This window comes from Aythya ferina (genome assembly GCF_964211825.1).
Source record: "Aythya ferina genome assembly, chromosome: 1".
In the NCBI taxonomy this organism is placed as follows: Eukaryota; Metazoa; Chordata; class Aves; order Anseriformes; family Anatidae; genus Aythya; species Aythya ferina.
The window spans coordinates 18,830,780-18,853,625 of record NC_140296.1 but is presented as its reverse complement, the minus strand read 5'-3'; the positions used below and the strand labels follow the sequence as shown (position 1 = coordinate 18,853,625).

The window sequence follows — 22,846 nt, the reverse complement described above, 5'->3', positions numbered from 1 at the left end:
TATTTTATCTATGATTTGACTTATATACCAAAAAAATAAGACATTCTCTGCTTAAATGATAAGCTGTGGAATAGTTTTTTTTCCATATCTAGTGATGTGTTATTGCCTTCACATAAAATACATCTAAACTGACTCCCTTTTGCTTTGAAATATGATGTAATTGCAATTTGGGGGTGGAAGGCAAAAAAATACAGCACAGTTTCTTGCATTCCAGAAAAGAAAACTGCCTGCCCCCATCTTCAATATTCAGTAAATTAGGCTCTCCCAGAACAACACTTCAAATAGCTTGTTTCCACTATCTGCCAAGTAACTGAATTAGTAAAACCTTTACAGCTCATTCCTAAATTTCATTCTTCTTTTACATTAAGCCATCTTTAACAGTCAAATGAAGCACAGCATTTGGAAAAATTATGTCATTTTAGATTGCAAATTCCTTGCTTCACCCCAGCAAAAAGCTTAAAATTATACCATACCAGCTTACATTTGAGTTTTCTGCATGGGTCTGCAAACTCATTTTCTATACAGACAGCTTTCTATAATGTGATATATACGGCAGCCTCTCTGTGTTCCAGATCATAGCCATTATATTAAGAATAGCTCCTAGCCTCTTCTCAGCCAATAAATCCACATTATCTCCATTCTCCCACTGAAATGGATTAGAGTGAAATCAACAGCTCCATTTCCCATCTCTACAGCCTCTACTAACCTCCTGAATCCCAAGACACAGATAATAGATGCTGTCAGGTGCATAGTTCTCTCCATTTGGCCTTCGAATTTCATTGACAAAATGTGCCAACCCATAGTTTAACTCAGCTGAAGTATGTGATAATAGATCTTCCTTTAATTTCACAGACTTTGCTGTAAAATAAAGAAAAAACGCTACATTATACAACAGTATTATTACATGCTTGGGGTGGGATGGGGTATTTTTGGACTGAAGGGGGGAAAACTGGCTTGTTGTCCTCTACACTAACAAATGAATGAGTCTGGATGTAACAAGTAGTTCAAGTGTTAGGTCTATATTGAAATAGGCAAGGCTACCAGAGTAAAGTCTAATTAACTAAGTGCAGCATCACCCACTGAAGAATTTACAGTCATGCACAGCTGAGGATGACACAGAAGCAGAAGTAGCCCAAGATGCTGAAGTGAACACAGTGTTGTAGAGGGAGACCTTCAGGGGAAATGACAGTTTCAAAAGATCCAACAGCATAACACAACAGTGCTAAGATGCATGTAGGAACTGAAGAACAGCAAGAGTACCAGCAGTCCCTCTTTCTCCCCTCAATGTAAATAAATGTCCATACAGCAGAGCTTTGCAGAAAGAGAAGCAGCACTCCACAGGAGTGAAGGCCACACCATGTCAGAACTCCAAAACCTTGTAATGTCAGCCTCTGATGAAGATCTCTTCATCCTACAAAAAGTAGGATGCCCCCCCCTTGCAACTCAGAAGAAGCACAGAAAAGGTACAAACTCTAAAGCAAGTTAGAATACAGGGAAAATCAGGATGCAAACAAAAAATCTAAATGGTCACAAAGAAAAGGTGAAAGGTTCTAGAAAGGTTCTGTCCTGGCTTGCACTAGAAGTGTAAGTCACAGAACATTGAGCCAAGTAGGGAAAATTTCTTTACTAAAAAGAGTGTGGCAACTCTGTGGTAAAATAATCCCAGTTATTGTAGGAACATTAGGGACATGTGAAAATTTCTAATAATAATTCCAGCTGAAAATCGGACATTATCAACAGTTCTCACTACCACATTAAAATCTGGATGCCAGATTTTTGGAAATACTTACTTGATTTCAGTTCCTCTAATTCTGGCAGCTCTTCGTTTAAGTGCCGAGACTTCACCCAGTGCTTCCACGCGTTTACACCATATGCATATTTAAATGGAAAACTACACTCTGAGTTTTCAGAGCTATCATCATGAGACTGGTACTCTGACACCGCTTTCCTCTTCACTCCCTGCCATTGAAACAAAGTGGTTAATGCTACTAATAGCTTCTAACAGGAATAACAGAAGCTGGGCAGAATAAGCAAGCTGCAGGCCAAATTATAAACTAAAGGTTCAGTATAAAGGAACATACGTTTCCTTCAGCTAGAGCCAGCAGGTAGTTTCTGTGTTGAATATACTTCTAAGAGGAGTGTTTACTTAAGCTGACAGTCATTTCTAATTCACCTTTCAAACTGATTTCTAAAACAGACAAAAGATTTTTGATAATGGATTTGCTGCATTGGTTATATCATATTAAGCAACAAACATAAGGCACCCAATAATTCAGTGTGTTTTTAGGATTTCATTTTGTCAATGCATAGGATGTTAAAAGATACTATCAATCTGTCAGGTCAACTTTTAGGCTTAGCTGAACTCATCAATAGGGCCAACACGGGCCCAAAATTAAAGCATGCCTAACAGTTAAAGGGATAGTACCGTTAGTACAGACTCCAAATCTAAAACCAGATCCATTCATTCTTAGTAAGTTTTATTATCAGCTTTGCGCCAGGCATCAGAAACTCTATTGCCTCTTGGCTTCCTTCTAAATAAAAGAATAGGGCTAATTCGTTTGCAATGTCTAAACTAGGATTTTAACTGAAAATAAAATCTAGGAAAATTACAAGCAAATAAAAAAGTAACTTCTTTTAACCATTTTATACAGTAGGTGCTACTGTCTCGCTATAAGCCATGGTAATGCCAACATTCTTCTATTTGACTATCAAATTAAATCATGAGAGTTTTGTTTAAATTCAAGGTAGAAAAACATTGAGAATACAGTAAGTATATAAAACAACAGGTGAAGCACTAACTATATCCACAGATCTATCGATGTGAATCCTTTATAGCAAAATTTAGAAAGCAATTTTAAATTCTTTACAGCAGAATATAGAAACTGCACCCCTATTAAATCTAATAGTTAACTGTAACAGTCGAGGACTAAAATAAAATGCTTACTTTCAGTATCAATTTACATCAAAAAGATAGGGTACTACATACCCTAGGTACATACGCAGTAAAAGCCTACAAGCAGTATGAAAATTGAAAAAATCATGGCATATTTTTGCCCACTAAAATTTTGTGCCTTTTTAATAGTATTATATGATTACCTTCTTTTTGGAGCGCGGCCTTGGCTGTTCCTCATATTCTTCCCCAAAAACGGGAGGCAGTAAAAATTCATTTTCTGTATCAAGCTCCTCAGTTGCTGAAAATATATTAACAGAAACTTAATTTTTAACTCCTTTTGGAAAATACTGGTTTGAAAAGACAATTACCTATACCAGCATGCATTAATATATGGGGTCTACAAAAGGCCACATGAAACGTTAACAAGGACAGGATTTTACTAAGAAGGAATAAGCCTATTCTTACTTTAAAGGTAAGGCAAAACTACCAAAATGCTTTTTCTAAATAAATTGCAAAGTACACAATGCTGAATATTTTTCAAAAACTATCTCACATCACTATGTCAGCATTTCTTCATACTCTGGTCTTTCACACAATTTTTCCTGCCTAGGCAGTCTTTGGTATTAAGAAGTTTAAGTTATGGTGAAAATGAGCAACTATGAATGGAAAAATACAAATTAACTTAATACAAGCGCTATGTTCATTGACTGCTGTCTTTTGTATTCATGTTTTGTATTTTATATAGCTACTGTATGTGATTAAAAATGCGTCAAGAATGTCAGTTCTTTCAGAGAAACTGGTTTTAGTCTATATTTACAAGGTGGAGGCCTAGCTTGTGACAGATGATATTATAATACATGTAAACAGATAAAAATGCATTACAGTATAATACTACTTATTTAACGTTTCTGGGTTAGGATGAAGGTCTATTATTTCAGGCAACACAGCACAATGAGAGAACATACAAATAGATTTAATGGTGTAAGTTCCAAATTTATTTACTTTACTGAAGATGGTTCGTCTCTCATGCAACTATCAGACAATGACTTCATTCAAAGCAATGTTCTTCTGAGAATTATTCCAATTTTACCACCTTACTAGTCAAGAACTTATTCAAACTATCACCAAATGTATCACCACAATTAGGAAAACTGGTCCAAATTAAAATATCATTGGCATTCAAAGATTTAAGAACTCTACCCCCACACTAAACACCAGCCTTTCTCCTGCTATCAAAAATAATTGAATATCAGAAGCACTCCAAGAAGATTAACATCTACTATAAACTGCTATTGTTTACTATTCCACTTTGGTTTTTACTTCCATGATTTTTTCCTTCCTTATGTAAAAAAAGCCTTTCTTGTACGGAGGGTTAAAAAATAAAGAGGGTACATATTGCTAATAATACTTCCTCAGATTAATGTCAATCTGTTTTCCTTACTCCAAGACTTGATCTTCAAATCAGACATGTAGCAAACTGAGAAATTCAGTTTGGGCAAGTAGCGTGGATATCTACGGCACAAGGCAGAAGGAGACTTTCAACAGCAGATATAGAAACTCCCCAGGGAAGGTATGAGTTATATGCCCTAAGAAGCTACATCTAAGGAGTTCTACCTATAACCAGGAGCTTTCTTGGATTGAATAGTACACAGTGTAAGGAAATAAAGACTGTTTGCCTGCATTCTGTAGAAAACAGTAGAAATTGTAAAATTTAAAACCAAGACCTTCTTTCAAGAAAGGTCTCAAATTAGTGATTTTCCTGTTAATTCAAATTTAAACTTTTTCAAATATACGTATGGATATGAATAAGATACTAAAAGGTAACATTAAAAGGATATTTGTCCTTTTGTCATAGAATCATGGAATGGCCTGGATTGGAAGGGACTTCAAGCATCATCTAGTTCCAACCCCCCTGCCATAGGCAAGGACACCACCCACTAGATCAGGTTGATCAGGGCCTCATCTAACCTGGTCTTAAACATCTCCAGGGATGGGGCATCCACAACCTCTCTGGGCAACTTGTGCCAGTGCCTCACCACCCTGAGGGAAAAACTTCCTTCTAACCTCTAATCTAAATCTCCCCTCTTTAGTTTAAAACCATTCCCCCTTGTCCTATCGTTATCTATCCGAGTAAAGTATCTACTTGTCATCTCCACTCTAAACCAGCATTTCACTTCACATGTAAATATCTGGTGATTCAGGATGAATTCATTATTGTTTTCCACGATCCATGCTATTTGAAACTTCAAGCCTTCAAAGTATCCTTCCAAAATCCATGTCCAAAAAAAAAAAAACATACATCCATATAAGCCATAACCTTATGAAAGATTAACTCCTTAATTAATTCCTTATCTTTGCATGTTGCTTAAAATACCATGTTTAGAAAGATGGTTAAAGTCCTTTGGAAGTCCCCAGTCCTGCAACAGCATGGCAAAGTTTTACTAAGAGAGTCAGCCAAGTAGATTTTGCAATCAAATTAAGCTCCCATGAAAGGATGATAAAACAAATTGTAATAGCTGTCCATAATGTCTGTTTCACAATATATATTAAAATTACAGAAAAAATACCTCTTGGAAAGTCTATTTCAATATCAAGGTCTCGTTCATATGGAACATCTGGCAAGCTTCTCTGTGCCTCTGTTTCTGAGTTTAGTATATTTGACTCAACTATCATACCTGTAAATAAACAAAAATGGAAAAAAAAAAAAAAACATTTTAACTAACATGGATTAGTCAAAACTGGACAGATTTAGACTGTTATAACCTGCTTGGTTCTAAAACTGCTTTTTCTGCTCATCACAAAGTCCTAGATTTTGTTGGTTTGGGGATCTTAGATTTACGTCTTCAATCTGATTTCCTTTAAACAGGAAAGATACTTATGATCCCATCTGTCCCTCTTCATTAAGATGAGTCTCAGTGTATAGAATACCAGATACTGGGGAATCTGGATCTTATCAACCAATCACAGAACACAGATAGGCTTGAAATATGTAACTACTTTTCTACATACTTTGGCCAGCAAACAGAACAGACTTTCAAGTCTGTGAAAGATATCCTTCAAAAGCAAACAAGGAAGGCAGGCTGAGAGAAACAAAAGCTTGACACAGAAGTGCTGTCTGGTGCTGATGTGCCACTATCTTCAGAGAGGTGATACTTGCATGTGAGGATCAATCAAGAGCCAAACCATCATTAGGTAATCTGGTTTTGTTGACGACAGTTCCACCTCTGAAATGTATGTTTCTTTAAGTTTTAGCAGCCCCCTGCTTCCCCACACACAACGTAAAATGTGCCTAGTAAAGTATTACCACAAAGAGAATGGGCCCCTGCTGTATCCCACCATGTTCAGAGGAAGCTGTTCACACCCGTGTGAGGTGTGAACCTCAAAGACACAAGTATGGAGAACACTTCCCCTGAAGCTTTGACTTGAGCGTGTCTGGAAGGAAGAGTGGTCTGGTTATGACTTGTTTTGAGTTACACTGAGAAGAAAGCCTGTGAGTGCAAACATAGATGACTGCTTGCTATCAGCTGGGATGTTGGCATAAGCAAAGAGAATGTTTATATTTTTAAAGACAAAAGTAAGACAAATGACTTTGTCCACCAAAGTCACGCAAGAGACTTCAGAAAGTTTTTTGTACTTTACATGTATTAAATGTTCTAAAGTATTTAAATAATTAAGATTTCAATTTAATATAAGAACTCAATAATAGCACTGTTGCAGTGAAAGTATGTTCCCCTACCATCAAAAAAACCCTCCTCTTTATTTAAATATACCCCATCACTCCAAAGAGTCAAATATATGGTAACTAACTCACTGGCCATGTCAGAAACTTCTGTTTTTCCATCATGTTCAGGCAACATCCCCGACAAAGTCAGTAGCTCAGATTCCAGAGGATTTGAGGGCACTTTTCCCCTCAGCTCTTCTATTGCTGCAAGGATTTTCTCTGTGCTATCCAGAGTAGTGGGCAAGAAAACTGGAACTGGCACCTGTGTAGACAGGAAGGAAGAGATGACTAGAAAAAAAATTCCTGCAACAAAGCAACAGCAGCAACCAGCACAGGAACGCCAACTCTACACCCTTCTAGAAGACCGAATTAAAGTGGATTAGAAAAATATCATTTCAGTGTGAGATAAAAAAAAATTGCTGACAGGTTAAAAAAAATTAATACAAATGATTCAGAATGGAAGGGCGAACAGGAAAGGACACAAAAGTAGATACAACAAACTATAGTGTGTCAAAATCTGAACAGAAGGAATTTTGGAGCTCTACACCTCATTCTGACTGTAACTTCAGACTAACCGTTTGGACAAATCAACATCCTCTTTTCATGACTTGTTTGTGAAAGATGGAATTTCAGGAATTCCTTTTTTTTTTTTTTAACCACTGTTTGGATGAGATTTGGTACATAAATGATAACAAATTTAACTTACAGTTATTTTCTTTTCCCAGTACAAGATTCTTTTTTTGTTGTTGTTTTCTTTCTTGCTTATCCTGCTCTGCCATCCCTCCCTAACACAATCTTTCAGTTTCTCTATCACAAACAACAAATCTAGTTGTTTAATGGTTATTCAGCAAACAAAAACATCACTCAGAATTGTTTCTAAAATGTTCAGCAGTGCAAGATTTTTACACAAGCAGGCAGATGGGTCCTAAAGAACAATCAGGAAATTACATGCCACTGTCAGATTTCTGATCCCAATTCAATAAATAGTGCAGCAATATCCTGCAGTCATTTAGATGGAGCAGAATGATAACAGTCAGCAGTACAAAGTGGTCCCTTGCATGCATGTGAATGGATGCCAATTTAAACGTAAAGCTGGTCTGACTTACCGGAACAGGAACTGTTGTAGGAACAGGAACATTTTGACTATACATGTTCATAGGCACCGGAACATAGACAGGTACAGGAATAGGCACTGGGACATACTCTTTTTTCCAATCATCTTCTATTAAAAGAAAAAAGAAAAAGGCAAACACTGCCAGGTACTTAAATATATTTTACACCTGCAGGTTAGGGAAAAAAATCAAAATATTTGCCATATGTTCCAAGAGAATAACATTTTTTTAAAAGCCTGTAACAAAGAAAAGAGAGGTTCAAGAGTTACCTGTCTGACAAGATTTTGTCTGCATATGAGGTTTACAGTATGTGGCTTTTGTCATTGTCAAAGGTTTGCAAAGAACTGCCTTGTTCTTCATTTCTCTGTTAGGCGTTGGAGAAGGTGGTGGTGCTGAGCCCTACAGGCAAGCAAATACAAGAAAACATATTGAAGTCAACATAGTGCAACAACACGAAGTTTTTTGATGTAATCTATCAGTTGATGCTTTCCATGCACAAGATACTGAAGAGAAAGCTCAAGCACACAACAGCATTAATTATTATTCTTTAACTGTGTGTTATTCTGCATTTGTAGTAATGAGCTGCCACTAAAATGGATGTAACACAGCAGTGTTTTGCTCATTCTGGGCTAGCACTTCAACTTTTTTTTTTTTCTTTCTTGTATACATGGAAGTAAAATGTAAGCTATTTTATAACTTTAAAATAATTTTAGCTGTTAAAAATAATTCAAAATGAATAGCAAAACTATTTTTTGGCGCAAGGTCTGATCTTCTTGAAGTATGCTATAATCCAAAAATCACTTTAAAAATGAGCATTTCTAGATAAAACATTATCTCTAAACAATTTTAATACTTAAAGTATAAACTTTGAGCTCCCCCTGCTGGCTCTATAATAGCGTCAACAAATACTTGGGCATATCACAATGCTCAAATTGCATTCTTACAGTCAACAAGGAAAAAAAAATCTTGCTCCAAACATGTTTTTTTTTTGTCCCCTGGCACCTGTTTTAGAACCTGATTTAAGAAACAGAGACTGTCACTTTTACTTGGCCGTATGTTGTAAGACTAGCCCCACATGTCCTTTTAGATATGGAAAGAAGGTAAAATCATAACAGAAGAAGGCAGAACACCTTCTAAAGTGTAAAAACTAATTGTATCACATTTATTTATTATTATCATAGCTTTTATATGATCTTTTAAAAAGTTATAGACCATATTAATATATTTGGAAGCTATTAAACATAAAATACCAGATGTTTTTAATGCGATGGTTTAGCTTGCTGGTATCTCCAGTTACCCAAGCTCCAGTTAATTATTCCAATTATTATTACCCAGATATTCAGTTATTTTCTGTGTTTTTCATTAATGTGTTTTATAATGCCATCAAAGTACTTTCAATTAAAACTAAGAATTGCCTTACATAACCATATTTTCATTAAGTTACTTCTTTCACAGAAAAGTGAGAACTTCTGACAAAGCAAAACCACGTTTCAAATCAAATACACTAAGTTCAATGAAAAAAATATTATTAATAATGGTATTTAAGACTAGTTGACAAAAAGTGATAAACTCAAAGTAAAGGCTACTGCTCTGCTCATGATGTCCACCCTCACAGACAGCAATCCTGCAAAAGGTGGTGCTTCCATACTCTACCACTTGTAGCAAAGTCAGTCAGGCCCTGTGTACCAATTATTCTACTCTTAGCACTTAGAATTTAAGAACTGATGCTTTGTTTTCAGCCCTTCAAAGCTGAAATAAAACCTTAATATTCTAACTGATCAAGGAAATGCTCTACCCATTCTGTACTCAATAATACACCTAATCAGTCTAAACACAAAAAAATAAGACACACTTATGGAGTAACTACACTTTCATGCAGCACAGATGTGAAATCAAAGGTTTCAATGTCAGAAGACATTGAAAAGATAAAATACGAATATTTAAAAGTTAGTTTCAACTACTGATGTGACAAAGACTAAAAAATAACCACAAATTTAGATTGGTGTCATTCAAAGATACTAGTTTGTGGTATTTTTAACATTATCATCTTTAGCCACCAGGATCTCACATTTTAAATGCCTCCAATTAGGTTACATGTATGTTAAAAATATGTACTTACTGTTATTTTTGTTCGAGGAGTTTGACAGCCCTGATCTAAAAATGCAAAAAAACATTTTTAGATATTTTCGCCCTTTTTCATGATTATAACAGATTTCAGTAAGCAATGCAGACAACACATATCATCAGGGTAATGTCAAATTAACAGCACTGCTTAGCGCTGTACCACAGGTGAGAACTGTACTAAACTCTGCTTCGTCACAAACACTGCACAACTCTGGCATCAAACCTTACACAAAGCCAAAAGCCAAATCAGTCTGCTGCAGTCAGATGTGACTACGACCTCATTCATAAAAGTATATATTGAAAAGTTCAAATATGAAAACGGCCATACAAAGAAGCTGTGTTGGTATAGTTACATTAATTGAAAAGGTGATTCACTTGCATGCTGATGTGCAATTTAGATCACTATAAACCATGTGAACATGCATTCTGCCCCCATCAGAAAACATATAAGGTACCTATTGCCAACAGGGGAAAAAAAAAAAAAAAAGCAGTGCATTGCTCACATCTGCATACTTCTCATTTTCTTTGAGTTTCCATCTCATTTGTTTCCTTTTAATTCAATTTCTTCATTTCCTTTTAATTCTGAATGCATTTATCTGGTCTCTTTGACCAAAACATGTTTTGAAAAGAAATGCTTCCACAGAGCCAGTAACAAAACACTGGAGCACAATGAAAGAGGAAGCCACTTTCTATCCCCGTAAAGGCAAAACACTAAAATTATGCTTAACCTAAAAAGATTTAGTTTTTGAAAAAAAGTGATTGCAAAAGCATTTGATTAGCTGAAAATGTTTCAGCTCTCAAAAGAGCATTAAAATACAGAGTTAAGATTAAAAAAAATACCTAGCAACTCAATAAATTATGTATCTGGTGATAAAATAAAAAAGGGCAGTCTCTAACACAAGCCAGTTTATTACAACAAATAAATAATTCAAGTAGCTTTGAATTTTTCACTTAAAAGCAACATTTTGTTTGCCATTTAGCAAGGGTAAGGCAGCACGTACCGTATTGTAAGTTCTCAGGTCCTTTTTGGGTTGCCAGATTTGGTTCATTTTGTTGACAGTAGAAACGGAGCAAACAGTGCTGATCACAGAAGTGTTTCATTTCTCCACGCCACTGCACCTTCTCTTTGAGATTTCCTTGAGACTTACAACAGTCACATCGCGCAGCCTTAATGCAAAGAAAGATTGTGACATTTTAAATAAGCCTTGGAAAAAAATTACTTTTACATTTTAAAAGGTTACATTTTTGAAAGTACTGAAAAATCGTTACTGCTACACAGTTAAGTCTCACTCATGTAGGCTCTATATTTATACAACCCTCTAACCCACATTTATACACATATTAGTCACTTTACTTTCAAGTGTTTGCTGAGGGTTAATGCCCAGAATTAATATAATTAACATGCTGTGTTTCAATTAAACTCTAAGTCCTTTAAAATTGCTCGTTTTTGCACGTTCAGAAAAAAAAAAAAATCCAACAATTTTCATTAATTCCACTAAAATCTTCTGCAAACAAGAGCAAAAAGCGACACTCCTTAATGACTTGCTTGAACCCAGGACAAGTACGATACTTCCCTCCCCCCCTCCCCCCAAGTTTGGTGTGTTATTTTTTCTTTTTCCTTCTGTTTGTGACTTAAAGAAAACAAAATCACTTCTCTAGGTGTCAGATCAAGGCCCTTTGGTGTAGATAACTTTTCTATTTTCATTATTGTGGTAGTTTGACAACAATTTTAGATTCCGATTATTAATTAGTTCCTTCAAATTTCTTCTCTCACTATGATTTAAAAGCAGCAAAACTAGCTCTCAACCTAAAGAGGATTCCAGTTAGCACACAACTTGAAACTCAAGACTTCGTTATTCACCAGACTACAGGATAACTTCACGAGGCATCACTAATAAAGACATTTTTCTACTAAATTGGTTCCACAGAATTTAATCAGCCATGCTATAAAATATTATCTGAAGAGTACTAGCCCCGGCTTCAGATCTTTAGTAAGTGAAGAATTGTTTGCAATGTTGTTCCCCTTAATATTTTCTTGTAATCTCCATCCCAAAGTGGTCTTTAAAAATAAGCCAAAAAAATAAAAAACAATTTATGGATGCTTAGGAATCTCAAATAACTCAATCTAATAGTATAGCCTGAGGAGGAGGAGGGAAATTATGATAGTGTGCAACATAAAACATTAATATACAAAACCATACACAACACTGCACTTATACACAAGGCTCTGATGGCTGAAAAAAAATGGTCCAACTGTAGTTCTTACAATTCCAAAAAACATACCAAAAGGCCAATTAGTTCAAATGTAAAAGGTAATTAAATGTTAAGTCCCTTCACCGTACTTGACCAGTCCAGCACCATTCTCTGGCAGTGCAGGAAATTCAGCTGTTAGCTGCAATTTTCAAATATTCAGAATGATATATTGAGAGAGTTGATTCTAACAGTATAACCAGCTTTAAGTATATATACATATGCATGTATTTTCTTTAAATAAACGTGTTTCAACCTGCCTGGGAGCAATTAAGGCAAAGAAAGCAATTAAAGGTGCCACGGAAAGGGCAGGTACTTCCCTTCCCTGGTGCAGGTGCCAGCAGTAGTGCTCATGCACCTGCCTGGCACACAAGCAAGGGCAGGGGCATTGCAGCACTGCATTACCCCCCCATCCCTTCCTTTTGGTTACATTTGTCACTTTGACTTTCTGCTGATGATGGTCCACAATTCATTTTGCAACATAAATGTTCTCAGAGGGACAAAAGAGCAAGTAAATTGTATTCTTGTAAGTGAGTGGGGAAGCAGACGAAGCATGGAGTGTTGTCAAAATAGCCTAGGTGTTACCGGTTTAGGGAAACTGTGAATTCACAACTTCAGTGCAAATGCATCTTTACAAAACCACCAAAAGGCCGAAATGCCAGTAGGAAAAAATAAAATACAATTGTGTAATTCACTCTAATTTTAAATCTCAAGCCCCTCTAACAATGGTCATTAAGAACGACAGCTGACCCCCACACAGAAAAGCCCACCTACTCTCACCTACTGCACACAGCTTGGCTACCAAAGTGCCATTTTCTTCTGTTTTCTCTGTCCTTCAAAGCAAGAAGGTGCTAAATCTTGTAAAAAGCAGCAACTACAGTCTTCCTGCTACTAATTGCTTTCTCCCTCTATTTTCTGCTCTTTCATTTAAGCCTTTGAATAAGTGAATTAATGCCTCCCCTGGACTGCTACTATGGTATTTAGCTGAAAAAAAAAAAAAAAAAATCAGTTTCCTCAGACATGGTAAGCCACCACTCCTTAGCAAACCTGAAATTCCTCTGTATGGATGTTTCAGTTCTCATCTCTGCATTTATTACATTAATTCTAAATATTTCCATAACCATACCCGCAGTCAATTCTATAAACCTTCCCATGCACTTAAGCTTCCTACGACCTGCTTACTCTCCCACTTCCCTGACCATGAAATTAGTGAAAGGAAAAACCAGAAATCATGATTTTCTGCTTTTTCCTTCCTTCCCATCTGTTTTCATTTAAGATACTGGAACTACTCATGAACTGAATCACCAAAATCCTTGCCTTTGAGTCTGTTCTAACACTGTATGTCTAAAAGATCCACCTATACCCTTAGTGCTCCATTTGCACGTAACTCCTTTTCCACTCATGACTGCTTTTTGGTCCAATTCCTTCCCCAGGTCTGACTTCAACATGCTCAAATCGCTAGCACCCACCTAAAAATGTATCAAACAATTCTGTTTGCCCCAAAGTTGGTTTGAAATATAAGTTTCCACATGTGGGGCTTTTTATTTACATTTTTACTCCTCCATTGACCTGTTCCCAATGTTCTCCAAAGATCTGGGCTACCGTTAATTTGGCCTTATCTTGGCTGTCTATTCCAAGCTACTTTGGTTCCATCTGCAAAAGTAGAAAGCAAGAGATGTTTCCAGAGAGTGCCTGATTATACAAGGGTAACTGCTTAAAATTGAGATGTTTAGCTATACAATGGCTAAATTTGGACGAGATAAATTTCAGAACGGTGTCTTGCTGCCTTTACCATCTAGATTAATGTTGGATCCATCATCTCAGATTTTACCATGTCTGACAATCATTGTTATTTGCTTATGCCTCAGACTATAGCTCCTCACCTCCAACTTCGTTTTGGCTGTAGACATCTGACCTCCTCTGAATACACAATTATTACCATACATGTTCAATCCAATCACTATTCCACTGCAGGATGGAATGACCTATATTTGCTCTTGAGCTGTGGTATTTTCGACAATGCTTCACAATGTATATTTTAAGAAACCAATTTCTGTACTGTTCTCAAAACTGTATAATCTTTGTCAAGATACTTTCAGTTCGCTAGTATGAGAAACATCAAATGATTGAAACTGTCATCAAACAGGCTACTAAAATATTTATATTGAAATCTGAAAAATGACTGTGAAATTATGATCCAAACCACAGCATGCAATTAAAGTTTACGAGGAGGAGCTCTAATAACATAGGGAGCTAGCCTCAAGACACCAAATTTTTTGCTTCTCTTCTTAGAAGTGCATTGGACACCATACTACAAAAACGTCCTCAGAACTTAGCACCAACTAATTTCAGCTGTCATTCACCAGATGATGATGACTGAACTACTCTTTCACATTTCAATCCCTTGCATTAGGTTTGAGGAATACTTCTAGATAAGCCTGATGTGCTTCTACCTCTGCTATCTTTTTCTAGCTTTCCATAAAGAGAACTTTTGCGTTCAGGTAAACTCTCCCATAAATACTTAATTATTTTTTAAATGTTAAGATGTTTTCCAGATAAAACTACATGAGAAAAATGTGTCCATAAAAGAAAGTAGACAAAGAAATGGAGACATACATTTGTTTAATGAGCACAATGCTGATGTTAAAACATTACTAGGTTATTACTACTTATTTCTCTTTATGTATACATTTAATTGAAACTCCAAAATAACACTAGACGTTACATAAATGAGACAAAGCTCAAACATATGTATCTATTCTTTCAAGAAGCTAACAGACAAAACAAGAAATGAAGTACAAATCAAGGGAGGGGCCCATATCTGTTCTGTCTTTCTGTATTTTGATCACCTATTTATGACTAGGTAAGAATGTTCACTAACAATGTGCTACCAGACCTAGGATACCTGGAATGACTTTTATAAAAAGAGGGAGAAGTTACCAGCAAGAACGTAAAGGAAAAAAAAAAAGTCAATTTTAGCAAAATACACATACCCCAAACTTAACCTAGTACTTGTCTTCTCTATGTAGTAAATCCCAAACTTCTATAACCAGAACTTTAAAAAACACCAGCTTCTTTAACCTGAACTTTAGGCAAAGGCTTTAAGAAGTATTTGGAAAAAAATGACAATCAACAATTCAACATCATCTAACACTAGTTCCACTGGCAAGCACAAGATTCAGCAAGTAAAAATATCTAACAATTCAGCGTCATCAAAAGTCACTAGTTGCCAGTAAGTCTGCGTGAATTACTTTTTCATGGCATCATATCTTATTTTCCCATACCACAGTATCAACACCATTTCTTAAGCAGACTTAATGGGCTAATTCAGTTATTGCTTTATCCCATGGATCAGAAGGATAAACTGAAGTCAGAGTTTTCAAGTGTTTCCCAAATCTGAATCATAGTACAAACTTCCACAGAAGTTTACTATATGACACTAGTTTGGTACACTCATCCCCAGACTATTATTTGCTGAATCATCAAGAGGTTTCTAAAGCACACCAAAGCTTTATTGAATTCTCTATTAGGAGGCATTTTTTAATAAGGGATAAACTTCATCCTATACCTCAAGTTTTAAGGCATATTGATATAATATTATTGTATGAAATAACATTTTAAGTCTAAGAACTTTGCAGCCAAGCTTCATCACCCTATTATCACAAGAGACATAAGAAACTGATACTGGTCTTCAGTAGTTTTCTTCCAGAAAATTCAAAAAGGACCCTATGTACATTATTCAAAATAAAGACAGTGTTGGGCTGTAACACTTCTGGAAACAGACATTCCAAAATATCAGATATTTCTTCAGGTCTTTTATGGTAGGCATATCATCTTGAATTACAGGACTTTGATCTAGCCCTCTAGCATTTCAAGCTTTTTATTGCCTTCCAGGCTCTGAACAGAGTTTTGCTAAGGTGACGAATTTTGTATTGTCGTTTTTTTACAATTGCATCCACTAGTCCTTATTTTGGTATTATCAGTGTAGCTTTCCAGGATGTTCACAGAGACCAAATATTTTATCTGTGGTACTAATCGCAGGTTAAACCCAGTCCAATTGCACCTTTACTTCTTTCAAAAAAATGAAAACAAAAAAAAAAAACTCTTAACGTGAACTCTTTGCTGGTTGTGCTTCACAAGGTAGTTAAGCTTCCAGAGATTTAGAAACAGATGCCATCACATTTGATTTAAACTTTTATTAGACATCCATTTGGTCTTGCTTTTCCCTTTGGCATCCTTTCCATTGAGAAATAATCAACAGTGAAAGCCTCTGCAGTTCAAACTGTGGGAGAAGGGAAAAGGCAAAAAAGGAGGCAAAAGCAGGAACAGGATAAACTCTGCCAACCTAGTTTATCATCAGTAAACTTAAAGTATCATCCAGCTGCTAACTAACAGTGTTTTCAACATTCTGAATACATACGTAAGTAATTTTGATAAGAAAAATATAGTATCAATTGAGGGGGGGGGGGATTAGAATTGTAAAGTAACAAATACACAATAGGTTTTTTCTTTTTTTTTTTTTCCTGTGACTCAAGACTGCTTTGCCAAATGAATTAATAAATCAGATCATAGAAATGCTGCTCTATGTTCTAAGAAAATTCAAATGATGAAATTAATACGTTTGCTTTTCGTGTAGCAAATGCTTTGCTGAAGTAAGCCATATTTGCTGCACAGTCCTTGAGATATCCTCACATGTGCATTTTTGTTTTGTTAAACTCTGGAGCTCTTGTCAAAAATTCTGAGTTACTTGCCTTGTAGTACCAGTCCTGAAATTTTTTACAGCACTCTTCACTGCAGAAATCTCTCACTACACCATCAAGTTCCTTAGTTGCTCCCTTTTTGCACAGCTGCGAGCAGTAATTACAAGTAACACATCTCAGTCCTAACCGTCTTGCAAAGTCTTGTTTATATAGCAGCTTGCAGCCTGGAAACAGATTTTAAATATTAGGAACAAAGTAATTTTTACAGAGAGATATCACAATTAAGAGTTAAATATCGAAAACTAAATGAATACAACAACAGCTAACAATCGGGGCTTCAGACAAATTCAGGTTGCATAATACACTATATTTCAAGACATTTTTACCTGAATACCTTTCCTTCACAACCCTATGGTTTATGTGGTGTCTGCACCTCTCTCAAAACACTATGCTTAAATCTGTACTTATCAAATCCCTGAATAAACAGACAAAAAAAATGCATAATTTGTTTTTCATATAGACCCCTGCAGAAGCATTGACTTGGAATTACATATCCTCAGAATGCTAGATAGCCAGATAATGACAAGCAGAAATTGTAAGCCAGGCAGCACTGTTCTCTAAAGCAATAGCTATCTTCAAGGATAAACCTACTTCTATTACTACTTTCATTCATTTAAGTACAACAAACTACTTAGATAACTCTTTCATTTTTAAGAACGCTAATAAGTACAAGATCTAAGAACTGAAGAGTTTCCTAAAAAAAAAAAAAAAAAAAAGAAACAACTACAAAGTAAGCAATGAAGCAAGCAGTTCTGAGAATGATTATGCAATGATAGGAGCTTACATATGAAATCTGTGTAAGATCTCTATCTTAGATCTGTATCATATTTTTTTCCCCATTCACATAAGGTGGGTTATTTTTTAATTTGTGTTCACTATGCAGTCATAACACCAAGGTCATCATAATGAGAGCTATATTCTTCAATAATCTGATCTTCCCTCAAGCAAATTAGAGAAGATATTCTAATGTATTAAATGCATTAAAAAATGAATACTCTAGCTATTACATAGGCTATTTTGAGAATATAATGTATTTAAACTATCTCAAATCCAGTGTCTATTCAAGCTGATGCCTAAATCATATTCCATACATCTTTATAATTGTGCTAATTTTACAGAAAAGAACAGTATGAGTAGATGAAGCAAATGTCCATATAAAACACTGAAGAGACAAGATAACATCTACACAGACTATTAATCTAAGATACTGCAGCTGTTTTTACGATTTCCCAAATACCACAGTAGCACCAAGACCTGAACTCAAGTCTTCCTAGTACTTGCCCTGCTTGGGTATATTGCCTAGTATGTGCAGACTTCTATACTTCTGGTAAGTTAGGAAACAGTATGCAATATATACTTCCTCTGGAATACATAATATGGAAATAATATAATTGTAATAGACCCAGTAATTTCAATTAACTGTCTTGTGCTGTTGTCTATTAGGGAAGAATTTGGTATTCTGAATTTCAGTTAAACAGACTCTAATTTTAAAACAACTAAAAGCACACAAATACAAGTGGAAGCTGCAGCAGACAGCATCTTCCAAAAACAAAAGGTTATTAAGAAATTTTAACTTGCAACATTACAAGTTCTGCTAAGAAATTAAATTTCCTAACAATGTCAAAACAATACAATTACAGGATATCATACAAATGAAATACATGTAGGTAATAACTGCTTTCAACTTTATTTTTCTTTTAGTCTTATCTCTCTGATTCTTTAACAACAGAATAAAGAAAATTACTAATACAAAGCACAGAGTGCAAAAGGTAAGGGCCAAGTGAAGCAAACGTCCTTGGAGTGCAACTAATTTGGATGCAAAATACATTGCTCTGGAGGAAGTAATAATCCTGAAGGTACCAGTGCGTGCAAGCTTCAAAGTACTGGTTAAAGCACTGAAAATTTCTTGCCAGTATTTTTTCTGATGGACATATTTCTCATTATTGTATGTGGCTTTGGATTCTTTTGACTTCTTCACAGTTCCAAAGACAGGTCAGCACCACAACATATCCTCCTCTTGAGCTGTGCCTTAGAAGAACCATTCATTGCTGTGTCCATCTTTTAAGACCAAAGCTAGTAAAAGTAGTCTATCACCAATCAGGTAAGCTAACTGGCTAAATAGCCTACGAAATAAACTGTTAAAATTTACATTTTTCTTGGCTGATAAAAGAGTAAAACTGAAGAAGATACTGCTGTTACATAAAAAAATCAAATAAGAAGTTTTCCATTCTACAGTCAAACATCTCCCACATCTCTGTGACTCACAGAAAATAATGAGCAGTGAAAAATAAGAAGGGAGAGAAAAAGTCCAAAATTCAGAATCCAGAATCCAGCCCTTGAGAGCAAGTGCCTGAAAAACATATTTGTTTGTATTTTATAAATCACTGACTGCAGAACTTCTTGCTGAAGGATGCCTCTACAGAGGATTCAGAATCCATCTTCATAAAACTTCAGATGTTGATAGAAGACTGTTATATCCCTGAAGACTTTTATAATGGAAATACAGGTTTTTCTTTCTGCATCATCATGAGAAAAAATCTTCAGAAATAGATGTCTGATGCTTTTTGATGCTTTTTTTTTTTTTGGTAATGTCTTCGTAATATGTAACATAATCCACTTGACCAGGGAACCTTTGGTTGCTTCAAGATCATGTTTCAGACAAAGGGAAACAGAATGCCTATTTATAGGGCTATAAATACTTTTTACAGGATGTATTTTAATTAGGTCCTTGGTACTGTGTACATACCTAGGATATAACTTCATGGTAAGAAGTTATGGTTTTGATTGGAATGGTAAGACTTTCTTTAAAGCACAGAGAAAGGTGTTCACCTTTGGCAAACATATCGAGTTCATTCAAATAACTTGGTCTTCACAGTACACAATGCAAACCCCAAATCAACAAAGCAGTAGCTCCCTTGCTAATTTTGTGGATGTGACCAAGAAGTGGGCTCTAACTGACAGAACACTGTAGGTGAGTAATACAAAAAGCATTGGTTGTCTGTCATTCCAATATCAACACTAGAAACCTAAGGGCTTGGCCAACGTATCCACCCTACAGATTTGGGCTTCATGAATAAGCATTGTCTGAGACCAACAGCTGTCAGCCCCGTAATTTTGAATGAAGATACACAAGTAATTCCTAAACTCTTCAGAATTTTTGCTATTACAACACATATACCAGCTAAAGTGTGACCAGATAGAAACCTCTACTGCTTTAAGTGATTCTAAGAGATTAGCTGCTGGTCAGTGTAAAGAAAATTGTACATGTAGATCATTTGGTTCTAGCTACACAGGTAACTGAATATATTCTTTAGTGAGGTTTTAACACAGGACCACCCTGTGAGTCCATTACCTCAAAGAGATCACTAAGAAGCATTTTAGGATGAGATCTCTCCAATGCAAAATTTGAACCAGGCAAAAAAGAAGTTGCTAATATCTGCTAAATCAACCTAACACATCCTCAACTAGGCTATTGAAATTCTGGCTTCCAAACAAAAACCATTCCAAAACTCATCCCTTCTTGCAACCCTAGGCCTTCCCACATCAACTAGAGAGAGAATAAGCCTCTGAACATATGCAACACAGACTTACTGACAGGATGACACAGAAGCAGTTCAAACAAGCTAAAGGTCAAAAGAGTTTCCTTTCTTTCAGCAGCCTCTAGAACTGCCAGATCCAGCCCTGCAGAGCTATCTGTGACAGAAAACATGTTTCACTTGATGTCTGTAAACTAATGCAAGCAAGCTACCAAGAACCTGGTCCTATTCTACCAGCAGCACCTACCTGAATTACTAGAAGTTCAGTACACTCACACATGCAAAAAGCCACAAAAAAAGAAATGCTGAACTAGAAACACTTCCTGAGTCATTGCCAGTTTCTTATTATCACAGACAATAACATCTTTTATACAACACAATTATTCCATCCTAAAAGCAATTTTTTTTTTTAATTGCTGAAAGGCTGTATTTATTAGATTATCTTTCTCCTTCTTCAAGCTACATACCCAGACTCACTGTTCTCTCATCCTGTAGTAACTTCAACAGTTATTTGTAACAACTTCATCTAGAGAAGAATAGCGACAGGCCTTTAACATCACAAACCTGTAATATCAATAGGTCTGCAACATCACAAGCAAGGTCTTGATGAATTCTGGAATTATGTTCCAATTCACATCATTCTGCTGTCATCTTCTGTTCTCTCTGTATTGATTCAAATATAATAGCCACCTTTTCCATACCCTTGCTCCTACCGTTCTCTCTGTCTCTGGCTTCACAATAAACATCACTATCCTTACAAAACCAGATGCAAAGCATCCAGCGTTGAGTCCTGGTTGGATTACCTTTAAAGTAGATCCCATTTTCTCTGTGTAATAGGGAGGTCGTGTATCTCACTTCCTTCCTTGTCTTCTGCTGAGGAATCTTTTACTACTTTACTATGCTGATTCAACTCATCTTCTTACACATCCTAAGTTTATCCTGATAAAAATTTCAGATCTCTAGGTACTAGCTCTTTCCCTTCTCTCCTCTTACCTACCCACAATCCAGTTACCCAGTTTCTTCTTGTTCTTATTCTCCAGTTGATTATTCTCTCAGGTTAATAAGAAGCATCTTTATAAGCTTTCTTCATCTTGTGACCATAATTTTAGCACCTTAAGTTGTCATCACCCCTTATCTGCAACAGCCCAACACAGTCTTTGCATAAAGAACTGGTTCAAACCTCTTCAAAAACATAGAAGGGAAATTAACACTGAAAAAAGCAAATTTAATGAAGACTGCTGTAGGCAACCAATGGCTAGGGTTTCAGGTTTCACTTCTATATTCTTTGCCATTTTAGAAATTATATGATCTAAAAATTTCAGACTCTGCACAACTTGTACTCAAAATTCAAATGGCTGTAACAGTATCAGTGTTTTCCCTCTGAAGAGCGATAGAAGATTACAGAATCATAAATGTTGAAAAAGACCTCCAAGATCACCTGGTCCAACCACTCCCTGTAGTGGGTTTACATGGCAAGGTTTTGGTAGCAGGGAGACATAGGGGTGGCTTCTGTGAGAAGAATATAGAAGCTGCCCCATGTTAGATAAGAGCCCCGCTGCTGGCCAGAGCTGAGCCAATGAACGATGTTGTTTGCAACTCTGGGAGAACAGATTTAAAAAAGGAAAAAAAAAAAAAAAAACAACCTGCTGCTACCTGCTGCTATACAGCAGCTGGGAGAGTGAGGAGTGAGAGACAGCCTTGCAGGCGCCGAGGTCAGTGAAGAAAGAAGGGGAGAGGTGCTCCAGATGCTGGAGCAGCAGTTCCCCTGCGGCCCCTGGAGAGGCCCCTGGTGGAGCAGGCTGTCCCCCTGCAGCCCATGGGTCCCACATGGAGCAGATCTCCACGCTGCAGCCCCTCCATGGGTGGAGGAGCCCCCGGTGGAGCAGGTGGATGTGGCCTGGAGGAGGCTGCGGCCCATGGAGAGCCCCCGCAGGAGCAGGCCCCGGGCCGGAGCTGCAGCCCATGGAGAGGAGCCCACACAGGAGCAGGGGGTCTGAGGGGAGCTGCCGCCCACCCGTGGGGGACCCGTGCTGGAGCAGTTTGGGACTGGGGGATGGACGGAGCCGTGTGGGAGCAGTTCCTGAAGAGCTGCAACCTGTGGGCAGCCCCCGCAGGCTCAGTTCAGGAAGGACGGCATCCATGGGAGGGACCCCACGGGGAGCAGGGGCAGAGAGGGACCCTGAGGGAGTGGCGGAGACGAAGCACCAGGGACTGACCGCAGCCCCCATTGCCCTGTGCCGCTTGGGGGGAGTGGATGGAAGAGGGTGGACAGGGGGAAGGCGTTTTTGGTTTCTTCTTTGTTTCTCACTTCTCTAGCTTGTTGGTAATAGGCAATAAATTTTAGTATCTTCCTACTCTGTTACAGTAGTTGTTGAGCGATCTCCCTGTCCTTATCTCAACCCTTGAGCCTTTTGTGTTGTATTTTCTCCTCCTTTTCCTTTGAGGAGGGG

The 22,846-nt window shown here is 36.9% G+C and overlaps 1 protein-coding gene across 8 annotated transcripts in view; it reads right to left on the bottom strand.

Annotated features, from left to right (window-relative positions):
- The window catches only part of ZMYM2 (zinc finger MYM-type containing 2), a 90,702-nt gene that overhangs the window by 9,134 nt on the left and 58,722 nt on the right, over positions 1–22,846 (bottom strand). For all 8 annotated transcript variants that reach the window (XM_084503522.1, XM_084503528.1, XM_084503526.1 and 5 more), the window contains 10 exons: positions 16,852–17,024; positions 10,852–11,017; positions 9,846–9,880; positions 7,996–8,125; positions 7,721–7,836; positions 6,705–6,876; positions 5,461–5,568; positions 3,097–3,191; positions 1,791–1,959; positions 707–858 (listed from right to left, as the gene is read on the bottom strand). In XM_084503522.1, coding sequence (XP_084359648.1) covers positions 707–858; positions 1,791–1,959; positions 3,097–3,191; positions 5,461–5,568; positions 6,705–6,876; positions 7,721–7,836; positions 7,996–8,125; positions 9,846–9,880; positions 10,852–11,017; positions 16,852–17,024 — 1,316 coding nt within the window. The remainder of the gene's footprint in view (positions 1–706; positions 859–1,790; positions 1,960–3,096; positions 3,192–5,460; positions 5,569–6,704; positions 6,877–7,720; positions 7,837–7,995; positions 8,126–9,845; positions 9,881–10,851; positions 11,018–16,851; positions 17,025–22,846) is intronic.